The following is a 25,262-nucleotide window of genomic DNA, read 5'->3' on the forward strand; positions in this document are numbered from 1 at the left end:
TGGACAGCACTCCCAGGGCGAGGAGGGTCATGGTCAGGGAAAGCAGAATCCGCCACAACAGCATCGTCGTCAGGAGCCGGCGAGGAAGCAGCAGGATGACTGAGGCGTCGCGTGAGGCGTGTCGGAACCCAGATAGGGTCCGGGGCGTCCTGTGGAAAAACACAAACAGCTCCCCTGGATCTGCTGAGAATCAGATCCGGTCCTTTCCATTGATTACAAAGCACATCTTTCCACACCACCCGCTCGGAAAGGGGGGGGCCAGGATCCACATGGCGATCTGCCGCCGAGCGACCACGGTCATCCAGCAGCAAAAAATTTAAAGTATATAGAGTAAGAGATAGGGCAGATTTGGGAGACCTGCCACCACCCAAAGCCCCAGCCTCCCCCTTTTGTTTTTGTAAGTAGACTTTGATTGTGCCATGGGCGCGTTCTACAATGCCCTGGGCCTGGGGGTTATAGGGCAAGCCAGTGCGATGGGTAACGCCGAGACGGCGGCAAAATTGTTGAAAGGCCCGGGAAGTATAGGCCGGGCCGTTATCAGTCTTAAGGACCTCAGGCTTGCCCCAGGCAGCCCATGCTTCTAGACAGTGCGTGACGACATGACAGGCGCGCTCTCCAGCTAAAGGAGTGGCGTGGATAACCCCAGAACAGGTGTCTACGGACACATGAACATAAGACAACTTACCAAACATGGGAATGTGAGTGACGTCCATCTGCCACACCTGGAGAGGCCGAAGGCCCCGCGGGTTGACGCCCACGGAAGGTTGTGAGCGGAAAGGTGCACAGTCCGCACACTGGAGGACCACTTCCCGCGCAGAGGCGCGGGGGAGACCAAATTTAAGGCGTAAAGTACAAGCTGGGACATGGTACAACGAATGGAAGTTGCGGGCACTTTCCAAAGGAGAAGCAAGCCAACATAATTTCGTGGCCCGATCCGCCAGGGCATTGCCGGCAGCCATAGGTCCAGGCAAGAGCGAGTGGGCCCGAATATGAGTGATAAAGAACCTCGCACTGCGCGAGTGGATGGCTGACCGGACAGCACAGAATAAAGAGAATACTGTGCTCCGTGGGTTCAAGGCATGAGACACTTCTAACAACCGAACAGCCTGAACGACATAGACAGAATCAGAGACAATGTTGAGTGGTCCTGGGAAAGTACGGAGGACCAACTCAACGATGGCACATTCCACATGCTGAGGGGAAGAGTAAGGAAAAGAAGCGGTGAAGGCCTGGCCATTGACAACATAACTACCCGTACTATTAGAGGACCTATCAGTATAAACTGTAGTAGCATTGGAAAGAGGGTCAGAAGACGTGACACGGGGGAAGACAATCTGATGTCGCAGAGCAAACTGAAGAAGAGGGTGCTTGGGGAAATGATTGTCTATAACACCAGAAAAAGAGCATCGAAGGACTGCCCAACTGTCTACCGAGGCACAGAGAATCTGTACTTGAGCTCTAGTATAGGGGCAATGGAGAACAGAAGGATGGGCCCCAAAATGAGTTAAGGAGAGTTTAAGCGCAGACAACGCGAGATCAGCAACCGCGGTAGGATAGTGCTCAATGGCCCGTCTCGGAGAGGTATGCGCGTGAATCCAGAGCAGAGGGCCCTCCTGCCAAAGAACTGCAGTAGGTGTCTCCAAAGAGGGCAAAAGGCAAAGAGAAAAAGGCTGATCAGGCTGGATCCGAACCAACTGGGCGTGCTGTATCGCCTCCTCGACCAGCCGAAGGGCCTGTCGTGCGTACCTCCCCCGCCATCAACTGGTGGGGGAGGGGCGGAGGCATACGGAGGCGGGCGATAACGCTCCGCCTCATACGCCGCCGCCGCCTCCTCCAAGTCCGCCTTATCGGCCGGAGAAAGCTCCGCCTCCCTCTCGCGAGACAAGGAAGAAGAGCGGGACAAAGAAGAGGAAGAAGAAGAAGAAGAAGAAGACAGACGGAGGGCGGCCATTTTACAAGCCACGTCCTCCCTAGATAACGGGCCGGGCAATGGGCGTCCCCGTCGCCTTCCTGAGCGCCCTCCCTTGCGGGCGGCTCCCCGCTTTTCTTCCGACCGGGTTCTCGAACGCCCCGGCCGGTCCGGACCACCCTTATCCCTTTCTGACATACTATCTTGATAGTCACTCAGAGCCTGCTGCCCCTGCTGCACTTGAATACTACAAGGAGAGTCCTCTAGGCAGGTGCGCACCAATGCCCAAATAGGAAGGACGCACTCTCGAAGGAGCCCAGTAGCATGGGCACAGCGAAGGTCCTTCTCTAATTTATCCCAGCTCGGAACGGTGAAAGAGCCCGAGTGGAGAAACCATGGTGCCACACGATCTACTTCCTGCATAAAATGCCGTAAGACACGCTCGGGGATTTTCAACTCTCGTGCAGCCAAAAGCTCCTGTAGAGCACGGAGCAGCTGGGCGCTCGGGGAATTTCCCATAGTGAAGCACGATCAAAGGTGGGGGTCCAACTCTACCTCTACTACTGCGGTTCTGAACTCACCTCTAATGAGGTTGTCTCCGCCTGGTGCGAGAGTTCCCGGGTTTCGGCACCACTTGTCGCGCCGCAGTTGCCAGCAAGTACGACACGACCAGTTGGAGTTCTTCCAGCAGTAGTTTAATGAGGCATCTACAACAGTTACATGGCGAGAGACCTCGAACAGGAAATGCAAGCTGCTTTTATAGCCCCGGATAGGTGTGTCCCACAAGCGTGTCCCACAGGGATAGGTGGAGGGCCTGACTATGCATGTCCTGGGCGGATACACTAGGAGGCCTAGACCGCTCCCCACAGTGAAATAGGAACTAGAGGGTTGAATTTCCACTGTGAAGAAGTAAGTTTAGTATTTGAGCCAAGCTAGAAAGCACACAACTAAAATAATAGCCTCTACCAACTGAGTTCTTACAGTTACACATAATACCTGCCTCATTTCATCCTCACAATGACCTTTTAAGGGAGATGTTATTACAAGGATTTGAAGGGTCTAACTTACACAGCCCAAGTTGTTTTGCTGAGTTGGGCCTACACAAGGGGCACCTGTCTATCCAGCCACTTGGAGAATCAAGGGCTGTCAGTGCATGTGCAGCATCACCTAAAATATTAATCCTGCACAAGAGCTGAAAGTAGACAAATAGATTTCACACTTCCCATCACACAAGTAAAAATGCACAAGGCCTGGGTTCAATCCCAGGTATCTAACTCTAATAGATGTACTCTTAATTGCTCTGTCTTTCCAGAAAATGAGGGAAAAGATTAAATGCATTTTCTAGTATGTTCAGATTATACCAAACCCTCTTAGAATGTTTTTTCCCTTTCCTTCTACATAAAAGTGCAGTAAATGGGGCTGGGCATGATGGTTTACACCTGTAATCCCAGCACTTTGGGAGGCCAAGGCAGGAGGATTGCTTGAGGCCAGGAGTTCAAGACCAGCCTGGGCAACCCCATTTCAATTAAAAAAAAAAAAATTTTTAGCATGGTGGTGGTGTGCCTATAATCCCAGCTACTAGGGAGGTTGAGGGAGGAGGATTGCCTTGATCCCAGGATTTGGAGTTTGCAGAGAGCTGTGATCATGCCACTGTACTTCAGTCTGGGTGATATAGTGAGACCTGTCTCAAAAAAAAAAAAAATTAAAAACACAAAAAAGTAAAAATAAATAAAAGAAGTGCCATAAATGTATGTCTTAGACCAACACACTAGTTACAATTCTTATTTTTTATTGTGGTAAAATATACATACCATAAAATTTACCACTTTAACCATTTTTAAGCATACAGTTTAGTGACATTGAGTACATTCACATTGTTGTACAACCATTACCATCATCTATTTCCAGAACTTTTTCATCTTCCCAAACTGAAATTCGATGCCCATCAAATAACAACTCTCCATTCTCCCTTCCCCAAGGCCCCTAGCAACCACTATTTTATTTTCTCTGTCTCTATGAATTTGACTACTCTATGTACCTCATATAAGTGGAATCATACAGTATTTGCCCTTTTGTGCTTGGTTTATTTCACTTAGCATAATGTCTTCAAAGTTCATCCATGTAAGAATATCTTTCCTTTTTAGTGCAGAATAATATTCCATTGTGTATGTATACCACATTTTGTTTATGTGTTCATTTATTGTTTTAGCTTGTTCAGGCTGCTATAATAAAATACAAAAAAAAAAATGGGTAGCTTATAAAAAGTGGAAATTTACTTCTCACTGTTCTGGAGGCCAGGAAGACCATGATGAAGGCACCAGCAGATTTGTGTCTTATAAAGTCCTACTTTCTGATTCATAGATGGCACCTTTTATAATGGCACTAATCCCAGTCATGACCTACTCATCTCCTAAAGGCCCTACCTTCTAACACCATCACATTGGTGAGTAGATTTAAACATGAATTTTGAGGGCACAAAAACATTGAGACCATAACATCTGTCAGTGGACACTTGGGCTGCTTTTACCTTTTGGCTATTGTGAACAATACTGCTATGAACAGTGGTGTACAAATATCTATTTGAGTTTCTGCTTTCAATTCTTTTATATACATACCCCAAAGTGGAATTTCTGGATTATATGGTAATTCTATGTTTAATTTTTTTAGGAATTGCTATATTTATACTTTTCCACACTGGTGGTACTATTTTACATTACCACAAATTCTAAAATTTTTAATAAGAAAGTATAACTAAAATAAGTGATGAATGATATAAAAATGAGCACTGTAGACAATTAACCCATAATTACAGACTCTCAGAGCTTGAATGGTCTCTAAAGTGCATCAGTCCAAGTATCCATCATATATTTGAAGATAATGCTTAAAGTTTTTGGATTATAATTATTTTACCCTTTAGCAAACATTGATTAAAGTCTCACTATTATCCATCCTTTTATGAGAACCTTTCCCATAACTAACATATGCAGCTTTAAACATAGCAACACGTTGATTTACCTAGGGTAACGATTCACCTGGGTGGAAAGATCATGTATTTCAATTATTTTACTTCCTATCTCCATGGGAAAGGTAAACTAGCTTTAAAAATGATGTAGGTTGGTAAATATTTACAAGTAGAGTCTTTATGAGGTCACCATAGCAGTTATAAAAACAAAACACTCTAAGTATAATTGTCGACCCTTGCATAAACCTGACATCTAGCCATGGCCGCCTACATTATTATTATTAAATGGTCTCCCACAGAGTTGGCCAAGTTTAGAAGTTACACAACTCTGAGGTGCAATGAATGTTTATAGAAAAACCATTTCTATCTCAGTTGAGAAATACCAAGTACCCCTATATAATGAAGAGGACATGTAGTAAATAACCAAGGGAGCCTTTTCTAGGTGCTGCTGAGGGTTTGGAATCTGAGGAGAGAGGCCTCTGGGTAATAGTGAATGCCCTGGCACCTTGCCTCCTCTTCGAGACTTTTGCTACAGGTGTGCGTGATATGCACACTAAGGTGTGCATGACCTTAGTCCTCTTCATTATGCAAAACTCAGAGATCAATCTAATACCTAGACATCTTTTCTAAATATTTTTCCACCATGAGCCCCTCATGTCATGATTTCATAAGCAGTCAATCAGAAGTCAGTACTGGCACCAAAGAACCAGTATAACCGTACTGCATTCATATAATTTCAGCGTCAAGACAAAGAAAACTTAAGTTTTAGGCTGGCCTGTGCAGTAGAAATGTATGATTCCTGTTTGGCTTTTTAAAAATATTTAGAATAGTTTATCTAATCTTGCTATAATCTTCAAGGACCTCTAGGTAGAAATTGATTGATCTAGTCAAAACTTTCCATTTTACATAGGAAGAAACAAAAGTCTAGGAAAAGTATGGAGTTGAGAAGTAAAGGGTAAACTGAGTTTAAAACTCAGTATTCTTTGCCTTATAGTTCACTTGCATTTAAAAGAGGAATCTTCCAGTAATCAATTTCTAAATCCATAGGAAATAAATTTCTAGTGATAGAATTTCAGGTAATCGTTAACTCTACTTCCATTGCTACCCCTCGCAAGCCTGGAGTCCATTTGGAAAGTGCGGATGGAGGGAGGAGTGTGGGGTGAGGGAATAGGAGAAGGAGGGGAAGATAAGGAACAGTTCATATCCCTTATTACTTAATTTTCCAGTTCAGCTCACGTTGTCAAACATTTACAGAGTGTTTACTATATATTGGGCAGTCTCGAAGGCGCTAGAGACACAAACACGTTAGACCTGGACTTTACTTCACAGTGCTTTAAATCCACTGTAGGAGTATGGTTAATCTGTTTGTATGTTTAGTTGTTTATATTTTAGAAAACCTCACAGGTGGGATGAAATATTTTACAATGCTATAATCATGTGTGGTTAGGTGAAGAGCAGCTAATATCTCAGAGGGTTTTTTCCATTTCTGTGTTTTGTCAGAGTCAGTGTAAACAGTTTACCCCAGATGGAACCAGCCTCTGTCCTTCCCAGAGAGACCACACTATTTTTAGCTTAGATTGGATAAATCTTCTTGCACCACTCTTTGCCAAGGTCCCAGCTGCTTCGTTTGCTTACTTTGATATTTTATTAACCCCTATTTAGCATTTCAATAAACCCCAGAATTTTCCCAGTTCACTCTTTGCAGTATTACAAAAAATACAGTGCTAGTTTAGGCACTATATTAAGCTGTATTCACTCAACATCTCCTGAATGCCTAAGTGCTAGGTCCTTGGGATATACCAGTGAATGTAACAAGCAAAGATTTCTGCCCTCATGAAGCATATATTCCAGAGATTACATATAAATCCAAAATAATTGAGAAAACTAAAATAATTGAGGCTCAAAAAACATATACATTTTATTTCATGTAAAGTAAGTCCAGATTTAGCCAGTCCAGGGCTCCACGGATGGCTCTGTTTTCATCAGGGATCTTGACTCCTTCCTTATTTCTCCATTCTCGGCCCTAAATCACATCTTCCATCCTCAGGGCCACCTTGTGATCAGAAAATGGCTGCTGTAGTCCAGTCATTGTGTCCATATTCCAGGCAGCAGGAAGGAGGGAAGTGCTGGCAAAAGTCACACCTGCCTGCTGACTTAGCTCTTTTAAAATAGCTTTCCTGGGCTGGGTGCAGTGGTTCACACCTGTAGGCCCAGCAACTCTGGAGGCTGAGGCAGGAGGATCACTTGAGCTCAGGAGTTTGAGATTGCAATGAGCTATGATGATGCCACTGCACTCTAGCCAGGGCAACAGAGCAAGACCTTGTCTCAAAAAAAAAAAAAAAGCCTTCCTATTTCTGCAAGTTGGGATATCTGCAAGGTAGGCAGGAAACTATAGCTTTAAACCTAGGCACATATATGCAACCAACAATGTAGGGATTTTGTTACCAGAGAAGAATGGGAGAACGCATATTGCATAGGCAATAATCTTTGTCACAGGAATCTTAATCTTTAACATGATGTGGGAATATGTATGTATCTCTATTTATAAATAGTATAAGGAGAAATTTTAGGCAACATACCGGGGAATCATCATATATATGTAGTATTTTGGGCGGTTGTTACAAGTATTCTTTTAAAAAATTATATCTATAAGCCCTAACTTCAAATATTAGACATCTATCCTTCTTTTAAGTGTTTAGAGTGATTATCCCATCTAGACACTTACTGTTTAAGGAATGTGGGCTATGGAGCTGTCACTAATCTCACTGGGTGAAATCCACTATGTTTAAATAAGAGAGCATAAGGACTTCTTTGGGAGGCTCTATTTTTGGTTTGGGGAAGATAGTGCCCTTGAATCCTTGGCTTCGTCTTAGAGGTATGATTGTGGCAGGGGGTTGAGTATGCTGCCAGCTTCTCCCCTCCCCTCCCCTTTACCAGGCCCTGTAGCCCCAGGAATGGGAAAGACTTATGGATCAAAAGCAGTGGGTGTGATGGGAAGAGCTCTGGGCACCTGGATCAAATCCAATTCTGGCTCAGTCATGAAGGAGCTGACTTCTATTCTTTTGGCCTCAGTTTCCTGATTTGTAAAATAAAGGTGATTACATTTAATTACTGTCATAGCAGTTTAACTGTTAGAGTCATTACTAACTTCTTGAAAGGTCTCTCAATTTGTACTGTCTATATCTTTTTTTTCTTTTGTCTTAGAAACAATTTTGATCGAAGACAGAGCATCAACAAAAGCAACAGCACATATTCCAGTTGTCCTAACAAATTCCTTTAGTAGTGTAACACTCTGCTCAGGCTGCCGTAAGAAAATACCTCAGACTGGTTGGCTTAAATAACAGACGTTTATTTTCTCACAGTTATGGAGGCTCGAAGTCCAAGATCAAGGTCCCCACTGATTTGGGTTCTGGCGAGGGCTCCCTTCCTGGCTTGTAGATGGCTGCCTTCGTGCTTGTCCTCCCAGGGCCTCTCCATATGAAAGAGAATGAGAGACAGAGAGTTCTGGTGCCTCTTCCTCTTCTAATAAGGACACCAGTCCTGTTGGATTAGAACTCCACCCTTAAGACCTCACTTAACCTTGAGCACCTCTATGAAGGCCATATCTGCAAATATAAACACATGTCGGGGGTTGGGGCTTCAACATATGAATTTGGGGGAGGACACGATTCAGTCCACAACAAGTAGTAGTAACACAGAGTTATATAGTGTTCTACAATCATTTCTTAATAATGTGGGAACATAGTAGATAAGCTACATATGCTATAAGTTAGTTTAGTGTCTCAAATAGCCTCATTTTTGGCCTAAACTATTCAAATTGGATAGCTTAGTTGACAATAAGACCAGATAATTGCTTCATGCTTTCTCATTTCCCTTCTTTCTCCTCATTTCTTTCATTTCTCCTCATTTTCCTATTCCTGGTGTTCAGGATGTTAGATTTAACTGCCTGAAAAATAAAAGACAAGCTTTCTTTCAAAGAGTACAAGATCTTAGATCCCCTACAATTTAATACTTACTTTTCAGGATTTATTTTTTCAGAGCAGAAGACTACTAAAAACAACAATGAAAATAATAACAATACACCTTTTTCTTTCAACTTTTGGTATGGAATAAACTCCTTCATATTACCAAAATTCCAGGAGAGAAAGAAATCTGAACTTCACTGAATGCTTACTCCATGCCTGACATTATACTAGGCCCTTTGTATAATTTGCTCATTACAACTTCACAACAGTCCTAAAGACTATTATTATATTCATTTACAGATAAGGATTAAGGGAAGTATTGGGCATAGTTATACTCATAGTTAGTGATGGCGCCTGGATTTAAACCCAGATCTGTTTAGTTCCAGAGCCAGTTCTTAGCAATATTATTTCTGGTAAAACTGAATGTATGTAATTTTTAGGAGATTAGGAACCTTCTGAATTGTTTTAAAAAAACCATGAGATAGAACTATGTGTGTATACGGAATGGTTTCTAAGATATATCGTGGGGGTTTTTAATTGACAGTTGCATGTGATACAAAAAAAGTAAAGAAAATACACAGTGACTAGTAAGTCTTGTTCCATCTTGTCTTCTGGTGTCCCCACTCTTCTTCCCAGAGAAACTTTTATCTGTTTCCTGTGTTTCTTTGCAGAGATATTCTATGAATTTATAAGCAGGACATATACACACATATATTTTAAAACACAAATGGTGACATATTATAAGCACTGTTCTGCACTTTGTTTTTTTTTCAGCATACTAATACTGAACAATATACTTCTCTCTAGGAGAGGGACTAAATAATTAAAGTCCCTAGAGGAGACTTAATTCTCACCATATACTCCTTTGAATAATTTTTTAACCGTATGAATGTTGCTTTTTTAAAATTATAAAACATATACACAAAGAAACTTCTACATATTTTAATATTTAAATGAAGATATTAAAAACAAACACTAAGACTTTAAAGAAAACCAATTCAAGGTCAATTTACTTCTCCTTTAATTTTGTGGCATTATCAACTTTCTAGTTCTTGAGGAGCATAATTTTCAGCAACATTTACATTCTGAATTAAGCTTTGGATTATGTGAAGCTACCTAAAGTTAACTTACCACTAAAAGGAAATGTCTGTTGTCTATGAAATATAGAAAATTTGTTTTGGGGTAAAGCTTGGCTACCATCTGGTGGTCTTAGTTTGAATAAAAATAACCTTCAATTACAATAAATGTTCTTTATAACAAGTCTTGGAGTCATAATATTAAGAGATAAAAAGAATCAGGATCTATCATACTTATTTTACAGGTAAGGAAGTAGAATACCAAAATGGTAAAATGCCTTGTCCCAAAATACAGGGACTTTTGACACTCAGTCCCCTGCTTTCTCCATTTAAAAACAGCCTTAGTAATCACTACCTTATAAATTTGTCACAAAAAGGAGATAGTTAGTATGATAACTACAAAAAAGGGGTAAAATAAGAAAAGCAATTATAATTCTTACAAACTATAATAGGTGAATGCTGTTTTCAAATTCCAAAGTGAAGTTTCAGAGATGGGTTAGAATTTCTGGAAGTAGTCAACCGTGACGGAGAATATGAAAGCAGACAGAGAGTTCACTTGTGGGAGAGGAAGGCGAAGACTTTTCCTGCGTAGGGGGCAGCATCAAAGAATACCCAGAAAGGCAGTGGGTGTAGCTAACAAAAGAATCTTCCAGAAGAAATTTGTAGGCAATTCCATGTTCATGAGATGGGGGAAGGGAGATTTAATTTTATTTTTTTAGTTTCATGAGAGTTTTCTCTTTGAAGGGTTGTAGAGAATAATAGCTAATCTTAATATACTGAATTTGGTCACAGCATATATTTGCAAATTCTAAAACTTTTAAATTTAATTAAGAATATCAGTTGCCATTAAGGCTTGTTTTTAATGCACCAGACTTTTTAAAAAATGCTTTTAATTTTAAATAATTACAGACTTACAAAAAAGTTGCAAAAATAGTTCAAGAAAGTCACATATACTGTTCATGCAGATTCCCAAATGTTAACATTTTATCACACTTTATAGCTCTATCTACATATCTGTTTATTTATTTTGTTATAATTTTTTTTAGAGAGAGGGTCTCACTCTATTGCCCAGGCTGGAGTGCAGGAATGCAGTGGTGTGATCATAGCTCACTGCAACCTTGAACTCCTGGGCTCAAGTGATCCCCGACCACCTCACCCTCCCTAATAGCTACAGGTACACACCAATCTATCTATAACTTTTAAATGCTTGAGAGTAAATTGCAAATGTGCTCTATATTTCCTAAAATCAAGCATGCTGCCTTACGTAAACATAATGCAATGATCAAAATCAGGAAATTAACATAGATACAAAACTATTAACTAATCTACAGATCTTTTTCAACTTTTGCCAATTGTCCTCTAGTATCCTTTACAGCAAAAGAAATACATCTTTCTGGTCCAGGATCTAACTCAGAATCACATGTTGCGTTAGTTATAATGTCTCTAGTGGACTTTAATCAGCAACACTTCTTCAGTCCTAATTTGCCTTTCATTACCATGATATTTTTGAAGGGTACAGATCAGTTATTTTGTAGAATGTCCCTCAATTTGGGTTTTTCTGCTATTTCTTCATGATCTACATTGCTCAGGGCTATGTGGTTTTAGTGGAAACATTACAGAAGTTGTGTTTTTCCCTGTGCATCACACTGGCAGGCATAGTATGTTGATTTGTCCCTTTATTGGTGATGTTTAAGATCCTGGTGAAGGTGGTGTTTCCCAGGTTTCTTCATCATAAAGTTAGTGTTTATCCCTTTGTAACTGATAAGAATCTTGTGGGGAGACACTTAGAGACTACGTAAATTATAAATAGCCAGTTTCTCTTTATACCTCTTCCCACTAGTTTTCTTCTTTCTTCTCCTTCTCCTCCTCCTCCTCTCCCCTCCCCCCTTCCTCCTTCTTTTTTTTTTCTTTTTTTTTAATTTCAGCATATTATGGGGGTACAAAAGTTTAGGTTATGTATATTGCCCATGCCCCCACACTCCCCCGAGTCTGTGCTTCAAGCGTGTACATTCCCCAGACAGTGCGCATCACACTCATTATGTAGGTATACACCCATCCCCTCCCCCCCGACATCTGCCCGACACCCAATTGGTGTTATTCCCAAATGTGTCACCCAGGCTTGAGTGCAGTGTCATGATCATAGCTCACTGCAGCCTCCAACTCTTAGGCTCAAGTGACCCTCCTGCCTCAGCCTCCTGAGTAGCTGGAACTACAGACATGCGCCACCACAACTAATTTTTTTGTTTTTTGTAGAGATGGGGTTCTGCTATATTGCCCAGGCTGCTCTTGAACTCCTGGGTCAAGTGATCCTCCTGCCTCAGCCTCCTAAAGTACTGGTATCAGAGGCGTGAGCCACCGTGCTGGGCCCTTCCCACTAGTTTTAACAATCACTGATGATTTTTGCCTAACACAATTATTCCTATGGTGATTGCCAAATGATCCTCTTGTAATTTCATCATTTCTTCTGCCTTTATTAACATGAATTCTACTATAAGGAAAACTTTGCCTTCTCTCTCATTATTTATTCATTTCAGTAGGGTCTCAGAGTCTTATTTTACCTAGTAGGTTATACTCTGTAACTACCAATGCTTGCATTTTCCCAGGGAGAGCCCCCTCCAACAGGTTCCTGTTTCCTTTTGACAGTCTGACATTTTGTTGTGCACTTCCTTACTTTCTGGCACAGTCAGATATTCCAGGCTCTGCCATTATGTGTCAACATCTTTAAATGAAATGAGAACTTTTCTTAAGCTTATAAAATATTTATTTAATTCCAACATTGAAGATTTCATGATGATTAAAACATTAAAAAAATGGTCACACCTTAGAGAGGTGCATCCTCCCCAAGGCTTTTCCTGTGTAGTGGCTACTCCTAGAAGGACAGTTGGGGATCAGTTTATTAGTTTCCTTTTCATTTGCAGGCGTAGGCGCTTGTGGTGGGCCAGCTATTGGCCTCTGTGGTCTTGCTCTGATACTGTGAGTTCAAACAATGTGGGTGCTCCTGATCTGCCTTGATTTAGTCAGGATAATGTAATTTAAATTGTAATTTAACTGGCCTGTGTCTGCAAAACTGAGTGACTGCAGCCTTCCTGCTGACACTGATTCAGAAGCTCATAAGCCATCTTGTGTCATCTTTGAAAACACAACACATGGAGGATGTAAGTGAAGTGACATCAAGTGCAAAGGACCTGAAGGAAAACAAAAAAGCAAACAAGCAAGCATACATACAAATTGTCCCCTTTGAATAAAAACTCCTAGGATGGTTGAAGTAAGTCTTACCTTCTTAATATTTACAGGCTAATAAAAAAGGAGTATATAACTGAAATCCAGTTCTCAGCCTTACTCTACAGAGTTGATGGTAAGAATTAAACGTGAGCCTGGTTGCAGAGCCTGTACTCATGATCACATTGCCACATAATTCAGTTCTGGTAATCTCCTCGGGGTTCAGGAGGAAGACGTCATACAGTTCGTAGATCTTCATAGAAGGTGTCAATACTGCACAAATGATACGCCCCTTTGAACATGTTGAGAATCCCAGCTTGCTTGGCCTGGAGCATATTCTCCCTTTAGCTACCAGTGTTTGTTTTTGGCTTCCATTGCCCAGGTCCCTGTCAATGCTGAGTACTTCTCCCGAAGTGTTTTTCTCTCTCCGTGCTTTAGCCAGCACGTGAGAATCATCCAGAGGAACTTGTTAAAATGCAGATTTCTAGGCCCACCCTCGGGAATTTTGAATATGTCTACAGTGTGCCCTAAGAATCTGTATTATTAAAAAAATCACCCAATGATATTCTGAGGCAGGGATTGGAAATAGGAATGCTGCCTGGGTGATGAGACACATCTGTCCCATCTCAGGTTCACAGGGGAGGGTAACAATTTGGGGCTTGTGTGGTTTGGGAGTGAGGGGAGGCATATATACCAGTCTGTCTGCTTCTACACATTGATGTTGTTACTGCCAATTGTTATTAATGTTATTAATGATTGATGCCATTTATTTTTGATCATTCATTTATTAAGGTATTAATTTGTGTTTTGCTGTAGTTTTTTTTCTTTCCTCCATTCCAGTAAGATAGCCAGACCCTTTGTGATTCCTGGCCCTAGTGCACTTAAAGGACAGCATAGAAGCGATTCATAATCTTTGATGAAAGCCTAAACTCACTGAACAGAGTTTTGATGTATCCTTCAGGAGAGAGAAGCAAGAGCTGACTATGTGGTGGCAGTGAGGGAGCAGAGGTTGAGAGGGGACATTCCAAAGTATGGAGAAATGATAGTGATGTGGCCCTGTTCCCTGGCAGGAACGGTTTCATGGGGCCATCAGGAAAGTGGTCGCCCATCTCCGCAACGAAGCTTGGGCCACACCTGCGTTCAAGCACGGCATGGAAATGCACATTCATACACCCATTCAGACTTTCACAGGGAGCCATCTAAAGATCAGAGACTCTTCACCATTTGCCAGCACTGTTTCAGGTGCTGCAGATACATAGGTGAATAAACAATGATCCTGCCCTTATGGACTTTACATTCTAGTGTCAGATTCTACTGTGGCCCTAGAGAGTTCTAGAAAGCCCCAAATATGATGGTATTAAATTTTCTAAGAGCATGGGGAGATGGAGATTTAAGTAAGCTGAAGAAAATAAATGTTCCCTTTCCAGCATATGTGAGTTTGTGCTAGCAAATTCTTGCCTGCTACCATAGTAATGGTTGCTTTCCCCCTTCATGTTTACTGTGTGCAAAGCACTGTAACAGATACTCTTAAAGAACTGTGTTGAGTCATTTTTCTCATAGAGGATCCACCCACTAACCTATCCACCTAAGTATGCATCAGAAGGTAGTGTGCAAATCCTCCCAACTTGAGTTATATTCTTAAACAGATTAATTAATGAATTAATAGAATCCACTTTGTGGGTCTCTCCCTAGCTCCTCTTCCTCTGCCAAGCCTTACATCCTGATATTTACCCCAAAATTCTATCTTAGGCCTTCTTCTCTTTTCATAGCACTATCTTTCTGAGTGAAGGCCATCATTCCCAGGGCTTCAATATTATCTACATGTAAATAAGAACACTTGCCTGAGTCCCAACTGGTGTGTACAACAGCACATAAGAAATTCATATGCAACATGTCAAAACTGTAGCTCATTTTCTTTCCAAATTGCCTCCTCCTTCCATAGTCCCTATTTCAGTGAATAATCCCCACATCCATACAGGCACCCAAGTCAGAAACTTGGAAGTCATTTTGACTCCTCCCGCTTCTTTATGTACCAGATATTATGAGTTATTGCCTTAAAATTTTATCTGACCCTTATTCTCCACTCCCATTACCATAGTCTTGGTTCAAATTTTTATCTATCGCTTGAACTATTGCTAAAGTCTTTTTAACTAGTCTCCCCATCTCCAATCTCAATCTTCCAGATTAGTGTTGCCAGATCTTTTAAAATGAAAACTTGGTCATTTAATTTTTCACATTAGAAAACTTCTACCCTTCTCTATTGTTTAAACTACAGTAGGATTCCAGTTCCCTTGGTATAGTATCCAAGACTCTTCATGATCCAACCCCAGTACAACACTCTAGTCCCTCCACCCAATATTCTCTTCACCATATGCCTTCCATGTGGCCAGGCTGGAAGCCACAATCCCCTATGGATCATGCTAGTTTAGGCCTCCTGGGTTGCTCATGTTATTCCTCCTCCTGCAATGACCTCCATCTCTTTGTCTGCTTAAAGAAAACCTACTCATCTGTGAAGACTACCTCCTTTCTGAAGCTTTTCTTGCCATCTCCTCACCTCCAGCACTGACAATCTCCTTTTAAAAATAACCCACATATATTTCTCACAGCCCTACAGTAGTTTGATTACACTTGATTTTACATGTCTTCTCTTTACTAGACTCTAATCTCTTGAGGCTGTGGAGCATATCTTACTGCTTGAAATCCAAAGTGCCTAGCACTGTGCTTGGTGTATAGTTAAGGTGATCATATGACTAGGTTTGTGCCTGTTGACCTGGCTTAATTATTAACTACATCCTCTTTTACTTTCAAAAGCATCTTGGTTTGGCAAATAAATTATATATGCTCATCCTCCACACAATAAATACTTGGCAAATGTTTGAAAGAATAAGCCTTAGTTTTCCTTAATTAGCCCTGGTGGAGCACTTATTACTATACAATATGGATAGTGATTTTTTTAAAAAAGCCAGGGCGTGGTGGCTCACGCCTGTAATCCCAGTACTTTGGGAGGTTGAGGTGGGAGCATCACCTGAGGCCAGGAGTTCAAAACTAGCCTGGGCATCATAAGGAGATCTCATTAAAAAAAAAGAAAAAAAAATTAGCCAGGAGTCCCAGCTACTCAGGAGGCTGAGGCAGGAGGATCGTTTGAGCCCAGGAGTTGCAGTAAGCTATGATGGCGTCACTTCACTCCAACCTGGGTGACAGAGCAAGACTTCAACCCTAAAAAAAACAAAACAAACAAAAAAAACCCACGTTGCTTTACTTGCTTATGATGATATCTTTTTCCCCTTAGCTTCACTAGGATTAGCCAGCTCCCCTTTCCTCGTTTGGCAAGCGTGGCGAGTTGGTCTGGAAATGATGTCCCACCTTTTCCAGTTATAGTGTGGAAGTAGACTAATAGCCCACGCCCGTGCTCCTTAAGACCGCACTGACTCCACTGACTTAGGTTAACATTTCTTCAGGTTAACCTCGTGAAACACAGCACTCAGTAGCCTTTTCGACTCGCTGCATGGTTTCACAGTTTGCCATAACTTGTCTAATGTTGCAATCATCAGAAAAATTTCCTGATGCCAATCTTTCAAAAGCGAATAAAAACCAGATGGTCTCGAAGAGGAGGCTGAGATGCAACAACAAAAGTCGTCAGAATTACCGCTTAATCTAGATCGCTTCCCCGTTAAGAATTTAGTTTTGTTTGCCCAAAACAAAAATGGCCTCCTTCGGAGTCACTGCCCTTTCCTTCCTGGACCAATCAGAATCTACAGTTCGGGACACAGGCGTCTCACTTCCGCCTGGACTTCCTGGGTATCTCTAACTTCTCTCTCGGAGTCGTGATCACACGCTTCTGACTTGGAACTGCTTCCGCGGCCAGGGCGGCGAGGCCCGGCGGCGGCGGGCGGGATGAGCACGGTGCGCAGTGGAGCGGTGCGGACGCTGCGGGTGCCAGGCCGTCACGGCTACGCCGCCGAGTTCTCCCCGTACCTGCCGGGCCGCCTGGCCTGCGCCGCCTCGCAGCACTACGGCATCGCGGGTGAGGCGGGGCCGCGCCGCCGGGGCGGGGACGGGGGCCAGCGGAGCCTCAGCTTGTCAAGCTCGTGGGAAAGCACTTCCGAGAGCAGACGGTGCCACGAGTCAACGCCAGGGGGAAGCAGAGGCACTGGCCGGCTGCGCTTTCCTCCTTTGCCAAGCGTGGGGAGTTGGTCTGGAGATGGTGTCAATCATCTTTCCCAGTTACAGTGTGGGAGTAGCATATGGATGTAGCCTAGTAGCCCATGTCCTAGTTCCTTAAGGCCGTCCGGTCTCCACCGCCGCCTCTCTCAGACACACCCAGGTACACGCCCCCGGGCGGATAGCAGGGGTGAGCCTGTGTGGCCGGTCCGACCGGCCGAACAGCACTTGGAGGACGGTCTGCAGGGTCACTCCGTGCCCTGCTAACTGGTCCACGTGTATCCCACAGTCTGCATTCCAGCCCTGAGCCAAAACATGTGGACTGTCCCTCGTAAGAAGGATGCTCCTGAGCAGACGCTTGGAGTTTCACCACTATGGCCGTCATGAAATGTGTCAAGTTCTGCCCTCACCTTTTCTTGTCTCTTGGAGAATACGTATATTTGCAAGCACTTCTTAGAGGTTCAAGTTAATTGTCTCTGGCGGTGGACTAGATAGAAAGGCAGGGGTCCATTCTATATTTTGCTTTCTTTTAATGCATATCCTAAGTATTTACACACTGCAGCAATGTGCAACAAGTCGTTGCATAATGTCAGCAGAAAAAAAAAATAATGTGATTTCTAAAACTTGGAGAGAAATACTTGCTTTCTGTATTTTCACCATTAGCACTTAGCGATTCCACATTTAGATTTACAGCAGTTGCCCACCAGTTAGGTTGAAGACTCATGAGTCTGTAATGATACTTTGGTATTTAAATAAGTCAGTCATGTTTAGATAGAATTTTCCCCTTGGTCTCTATAAAAATAAATATGACTTTTAAAAAACATTGATCTTTTAGTAAAATAATTCATCTTTGGTAGATAACTGATGCCAATACTGTTTTCAGCATTTCACCATCAGGTATGTGGTAAATTCTACCAGATATTTCCACATTCATATTATGTTTTAAGATTCTGGGCCGGGCATGGTGGCTCATGCCTGTAATCCCAGCACTCTGGGAGGCCAAGGCGAGAGGATCGCTTGAGGTCGGGAGTTCAAGACCAGCCTGAGCAAGAGCAAGACCCCGTCTCTACTAAAAAATATAAAGAAATTAACCGGACAACTAAAAATATACAGAAAAAGTGAGATGGGCATGATGGCGCATGCCTGTAGTCCCAGCTACTCGGGAGGCTGACGCAGTAAGATTGCCTGAGCCCAAGAGTTTGAGGTTGCTGTGAGCTAGGCAGACGCCAGGGCACTGTAGCCCCAGCAACAGAGTGAGACTCTGTCTCAAAAATAAAATAAAATAAAATAATAAAATTCTGTGTTAGATGTATTTTAGATTCAATGGGGAGGCATGGTGTTTTAGAAGGAGCACAGTTCCTGGTGTCTGTGAGCTTGCAGTTTCTCATCTGTCAATAGGGATAACACCAACTTGGAAGGTTTGTGTCCCTGGTGACTAGCCCTGGCCACAGAATAGGCCTTTAAGCATCTCTACCCTCTGTTAGGTCTGTATGTGGATTTCAGTCATAGGTGAGATGGTAAGTAGAATGTTTAATGATTGAAGCACAATATGGAAAAACAAAAAAAGAGAACACAACCCTGATCATTTTGTATTCATGGTCCCAATAACTTTTGTGGTAGTAAAATCGGGTATTCAGTTCTTGATACCACCTTGACCTTAGATGTTACCCTGGTAGGTTCAACTGCATGATCTTGATTTTTTTTCTCTTTAGGCTGTGGAACCTTGCTAATAGTGGATCAAGTTGAATCTGGGCTTAGGCTTTTTAGAAGGTAAAGTGTCTCTGATTATTAAACTTCCATATATTCTCTGTTCCTACTAAAGCCTTAATAGAAGTAGGTTTTGACTTTTTGATCAATAAGATATTTTAATTTGCAATATAAAAAGAACTTCAGCATTTGCATAGTATAGAACTTACTTTTGCCATTAAGTTATGATTATGCTACTTTTCTTTTAAAGCATACCTCTTAGTGTCTTCCCTTAGTGTCTTTTCTAAAACATACCTCTTACTGTCCATTTATAAATTATAAAACTTAAAAAATGCAAACTGGTATACTGTGTGATGTTATCTCTCTTTGCTTTCTTCTTAATATAGTTTAGCTTTACTCAGGCAGGAGCTTATTATCCATTTTGTGAATTATCGAACACCTGCTATCCTTTCCATCCATTCCTGTCTTGCCTGTGGGACTGTTGGACTCATTAACACTCCCATCAGTGTTAGTCAAAGGTAGAGAAAATTCTGTCAGAAAATAACTACCTGTTCATTGGCTCAGGTGAAAGATGTATAAGACAGGTTGAAATTATCGTTCTAAACTGGCATTTTGAAGTGCTTGCTGGCCCATCGTATAAACCACAAAAAACAGTGAGCAGCCAGGCATGGCGGCATGCCCTCAGGTAAATAGTTCCATTTTTGTCGTTGGGAGGCCTAATTTTAATCCAGGTGGGCAGTTTTCTACCTGTATGATATGAGCTGTTCTTTTAACCTTTCTGAATTTGTTTCTCTATCTGGTAAGTACCTACTCTACTTAGCTCCCATAATTGTGAAGATTACGCCAGATAATGTGTGTTAAAATATGTGACAAACTGTAAGGAAAAGGCTCCATAACTGTAAAATTGTAATGGTTATTCTTTTTTGTTTAGCTGCCTATGTAAGTGTTTTTGTTTTTTGTTTTCCTTGTTTAGCTTTGACTGGAATGATGGTTTATTTGATGTGACCTGGAGTGAGAACAATGAACATGTTCTTGTCACTGGTAGTGGTGATGGGTCGCTGCAGCTCTGGGATACTGCCAAAGCTGCAGGGCCACTGCAGGTCTACAGAGAACACACTCAGGAGGTAGGAGGGGAGTCTTTCTGGGCTGACCATTTTTCTTTTTTAGAGTTTGGTTGAAATCCATGTGGGGATGGATATATGGAGAAATGTCTTCAGGGGACAAGTTTAAACTTTAGTGTTCCTTATACATATTAGATGTCACTTATTATTTGATTATTCAAACATAAAGAACCTCTTGGCCTAAGGAGCTGGGAAAGAAAAGAAAAGAAAAGGTCAAGCTTCTCATTAGTCAGAAAAAAATGCCTCCAGTAGTGTGTTGTGGCATCATTTCCTCCAGAGAGTCCCATCACTTTATGCTGTAAGAATATGCCTGCCATACAGCGCCTTAAGATAGAAGTAGGTGGACTTTTCACAAAAACTTCACAAGATTGCCTGTAGGGCTTCAGTAAGATTCTTGGGGATTTGCAAAATATAATATATTGGAGCAAGAGCATCAAATACTGATTATGAGGCAGAGCTTACTGAAGGAAGTTTATATCTAAATCTGGTTTATGTGTCTAGATTTTGTGTGTACTTGTAGTATAGAAAATAGTTCGGCCTTTAGTCATACTAAAATATGTATGTATTTTTTAATGAACATGATGGTAAAGACAGTCTCTTTTGGTGTTTTACCGTAAATGTTTTAAAATTTTCCTCAAGGTAGCAGTAGATTCTTCAAATGAAAACTTGCAAATTTACTTTTAAATTTGTCTCTACTACAGTGCCTGGCTCATAGAAGGCCCTCAATAAATGCTTATTAGATGCAAGAATATTAGTCTTTTATGATAAAAGGTTAGTTATATGAGGAGTCCAGACTTTTTATAGCTATAGCTATTAACAATCAAGATTTCTAAGATTGTTAGTGAGATAATGAAAAATTTTAATTCTCATTTTATTGTGATCCCTCTTTGAATAAATGGAGTTGTAAATTACCATGTTTTCAGAGAATCCCTGAATAGTAAGATAACTTTAGTAAAGGAGGAACTTTAGTTTCAGGTTGTTCAATGCAAGAATGTTCAAAATTCAGATAGTTTTATGGTACCTTCATGATTTTTGATGTTTTCTTATAATAATAATAATTAATAATAACTAACTTAATGGTTTTCTTTTCTTTCTTTTTTTAAAAATATTTTTCTTAGAAGTTTTTTTTTCCCTTAAATCTTTGGTGCCTTTTATTGCTTATCTATATAAATTCTAGGGCAGTAACTAACATAAAATAATAATATCTAGTTAAGTTAAATGGGGTATATTGATTTAATGTTTTTCTTTAAATCAACTTTAAATTGTTACTTCATTTATCCCCAAACAGTAAGATACATGAAACCATGAGATTAATGGCTACTTTAGAACGTACATTTTGAATTATTTTTAATGCATGTTAAAATAAATACATAATAAATAAAACAAGTGTATGTGCCAGTTGAAACTATCTCTTGTACAACCAGTAGTGTGTGTACTACTCTCTGGGAAATACTGCTCTTCAGTGTCTCTGGCAGAAGGTCACTTAGTCTTCATTTCAGTGAAAGTGAATTTCACTATCTTACAAGATAACTTATTTGAGTTTTAGATTGCTCTAATGATTAGAAAATTGCTCTTCTTAAGCTCAGATCTACCTTCTATAGCAACCAGCTGTTGTCCTAATGCTTTTCTCTGCAGTGGTGAGACTAAGTCCAGTCCTTTTCCTGGAGAATCCTTGAAAATAGCCATCATATCCTATTCAGTCTTCCCTCTTCCACACTGTGCATCTGTCATTTCTTCAGCCTGTCTTCAGATTACATGGTGTCCACATCTTTCACCCTCCTGGAAACCCTCCTTTGATACTTTGCTGTTTTTCAATGTCCCTTTTAATGTAGTATACCTAATTTATTCCAGAAATGTGATGATCAGTGCTGAACTTTGTAAAATTTTGCCATCATAATCTTGAGCATCTAATTCTAGTGAGGCTAAACCTAAAGGCAAAACCTAAAACGGCTTTGTGTTGTCCTCAGCCATGTTGTAGTGTTAGGTTACTTTGTGTCCACTAGTAAAACACTTAGATCTTTGCTGTTTGAACTGCTGTTAAGCCAGGTTTACTTCATTCTATAATTCTGCAGCTAGTTTTTAAAACTGAAGACACATTATTTTTTTTTTTTATGTTTTGTATTTGTTTGCAGACTATCATTCTAGGTTGTCCTTTCTCATTCTCTTTTCAAGTGCAACTGTTGGTAAGCATTTATATCAGTTAGGATGCTTTGGATGTTAGTGTAATAGAAAACCCAACTAAAAGTGGCTTCAGTAATGAGTTTATTATGTCACATATTTCACTTGGTTACGTGAAATAACAAATGAAGATAACCTTTTTTAGGTATTTGTTACATCATCACCCTCACTTCTGGGCACCAATTTCTATCTTGGTCTGTTTAGGCTGCTATAACGAAGTATCATAGACTGGGTGGCTTATAAACAACAGAAATTTATTTCTGACATTTCTGAAGGCTGAAAGTCCAAGATCCGGGTGCCAGGATGGTTGGGTTCTGATGAGGGCCCTCTTTCAGGTCAAAGACTACTGTCCTCTCATTGTGTCCTCATGTGGTGGAAAGAAGGTAAAAGAGCTTTTGGAAGTCCCGATATAAAGATACTAATCCCATTTATGAAGACTCTGCCTTCATGATCTAATTACCTCCCAAGGTGCCCCCCCCCATACCGTCACATTGGGGGTTTAGGATTTCAACATATGAATTTGAGGAGTCACGTTCAGTCCAATGCATGTATACTCTGAGGAACACTTAAAAAGATTTAAGGTCAAATGAGAGTTTTGAGGAGCTAATAAATATTTGTTGAATAAATTAATAAGTGAATGAACATGGCCAATTTCTATTTTTTTTTCACCAGTATGTTCAGAGGAGCTGTATCATGACATAGAATAGCAAATAATGGGTCGTTTTCTCCCACGAAGGAGAGTATACAGTTAGGATAAACTGCATGGTCCCAGTCAACCTTGGGTTTGAATTCAGCTTTGTAACTTACACCTGCCATGAGACCTTGGATAAATTATTTATTTTTCCTAAACCTTAGTTTTTTCATTTGCAAACTGAGTGTATGTTATAGAGTTGTTATAAGTGCTTGGACCAGAGCCAGTACTGAATAAATGTAAGCTATTTTTATTATTTGCTCCTTTTATAATAAGGTTAGAAAAACATAGGTTAGAATTCCTCTAGTTACCCATTTACCATGTGATAACTATGTGAGAAATGTCCAACAATCAATTTGCAGATTGTCAGAAGAAGCAAAAAAGAGAAATCCAACATTTAGATATATTTTAGGCCTTGAGGAGTGAAAGTCTTGGTGAAATGAAAAGACATAAAAACATGATTATTATCTCTGTGCATGGCTGCTAAACTTAGCTTTAAAGCTATGTTGTTTAACTGGTGTCTGCAGAGGTCATTATGTCTTTTGAGCCCCATAAAATGCTGTTGGCCTAGCCTATAGCTGAATATATAATAGAAATGGGAGAATATAAACATTTTTAAAAATTCAGCGAGGAGAAAAAAGGAGAGGGTAAATTGAGATTTTTGTTTCTCTACTTTGTAACTTTCAACACTGTACTACTAACAGTGAATTATAGTGACTTTAAAGATGACATAGAATCAATTTAATATTTTAATTTCTAATTTTCAGTTTATTCACAATTTTTAAAAATAGTTCAAATTTTTAAATGAAAATGTTCTCATTTTCAAATAGCAAGGCTTATCAATGCTGAATTTTTTATAAGATATTTGATCTGTTAAAGTTTTTGAGCATTGCTTATAAAAACTTATTTTTGAATTAAGTAGACAACTATTCGTATCCTATTGTGGAGAAAATGTATTTAATTACATGTTTTACAGTAAAGATTTTATAGTAAAGATAAGGTTAAAATCTTGTTTACTTTACAAAATGAATCAATTGTGTACTTTTTTTTTTTTTTTTTTGAGACAGAGTCTCACTCTGTTGCCCAGGCTAGAGTGAGTGCCGTGGCATCAGCCTAGCTCACAGCAACCTCAAACTCCTGGGCTCAAGCGATCCTCCTGCCTCAGCCTCCCGAGTAGCTGGGACTACAGGCATGCGCCACCATGCCCGGCTAATTTTTTTGTATATATATATTTTAGTTGTCCATATAATTTCTTTCTATTTTTAGTAGAGACGGGGTCTCACTCTTGCTCAGGCTGGTCTCGAACTCCTGACCTCGAGCGATCCACCCGCCTCGGCCTCCCAGAGTGCTAGGATTACAGGCGTGAGCCACCGCGCCCGGCCAATTGTGTACATTTTGATGATAGAAGCTGAGAAGTCTATAATGATGGGTACCAATAAAAAATATTAATGCAGAATGACAACCAGTCATGCATGTAACACCAGTGTGAGCCCTTCAGAAATGCATTTATTTTTAAAACTCCATGACAGATTTGTCAACTAAAGAAATATTTTTTGTCTCTTTTTTTTTTTTTTAAATTGAGGAAACAATTAGACTTTATATATTTCCTTTTGCATATCTAGTCATGCTTATTCATTTTTATTACAATTTAAAATAGCCGTTTAAAGCTTTCCCTCCTAAAAATTGTGATTATGGAAAAAAATAGTTTATAGTTAGGTGTCAGTTGAACTAATTCTTCCTTTTTGGATTTTACTGCCAATAGGATGTAATATCTATCATCACTTTTCAATCCTTATGTTTTAAAAGCATTGACTTTTGGTTAGTTGTGGTGGTTCACACCCTTAATCCTAGCACTTTGGGAGGCTGAGGTGGGAGGATCCATTGAGCTCAGGAGTTCAAGACCAGCCTGAGCAAGAGTGATACCCCATCTCTACAAAAAATAGAAAAATTAGCCGGGCATAGTGGTGTGTTCCTGTAGTCCCAGCTACTTGGGAGGCTGAGGCGGGAGGATCACTTAAGGCCGAGAGTTTGAGGTTGCTGTGAGCTAGACTAATGCCATGGCACTCTAGCAAGATTCTGTATCCAAAAAAAAAAAAAAAATTTAAAGAGTGTGCAAATGCTTGTCTTAACTTAGTGGTTCTTAAACTTTACAACACATTAGCATCACCTAGGGAGCTTTTAAAAATCTTCTTGCTCAGGTCATGATGTCTGGGGGCTGTAGTCAGGCATCAATAGTATTTAAAGATTCCCAGATGATTCCAATGTGCAACAGT

General features: G+C 40.6%; 1 protein-coding gene across 1 annotated transcript in view; it reads left to right on the forward strand.

Moving 5' to 3' along the window:
* The first annotated feature begins 16,945 nt into the window (after nt 1–16,945).
* Nucleotides 16,946–25,262, forward strand: part of PEX7 (peroxisomal biogenesis factor 7) — a 67,146-nt gene continuing 58,829 nt past the window's right edge. Inside the window, exons 1-3 of the mRNA XM_069487990.1 lie at nt 16,946–17,155; nt 19,005–19,062; nt 19,973–20,123. Of these exons, the coding sequence (XP_069344091.1) occupies nt 17,026–17,155; nt 19,005–19,062; nt 19,973–20,123 (339 nt within the window). The 5' untranslated portion in view covers nt 16,946–17,025. The remainder of the gene's footprint in view (nt 17,156–19,004; nt 19,063–19,972; nt 20,124–25,262) is intronic.

Source organism: Eulemur rufifrons, chromosome 15 (genome assembly GCF_041146395.1).
Source record: "Eulemur rufifrons isolate Redbay chromosome 15, OSU_ERuf_1, whole genome shotgun sequence".
Taxonomy (NCBI): domain Eukaryota; kingdom Metazoa; phylum Chordata; class Mammalia; order Primates; family Lemuridae; genus Eulemur; species Eulemur rufifrons.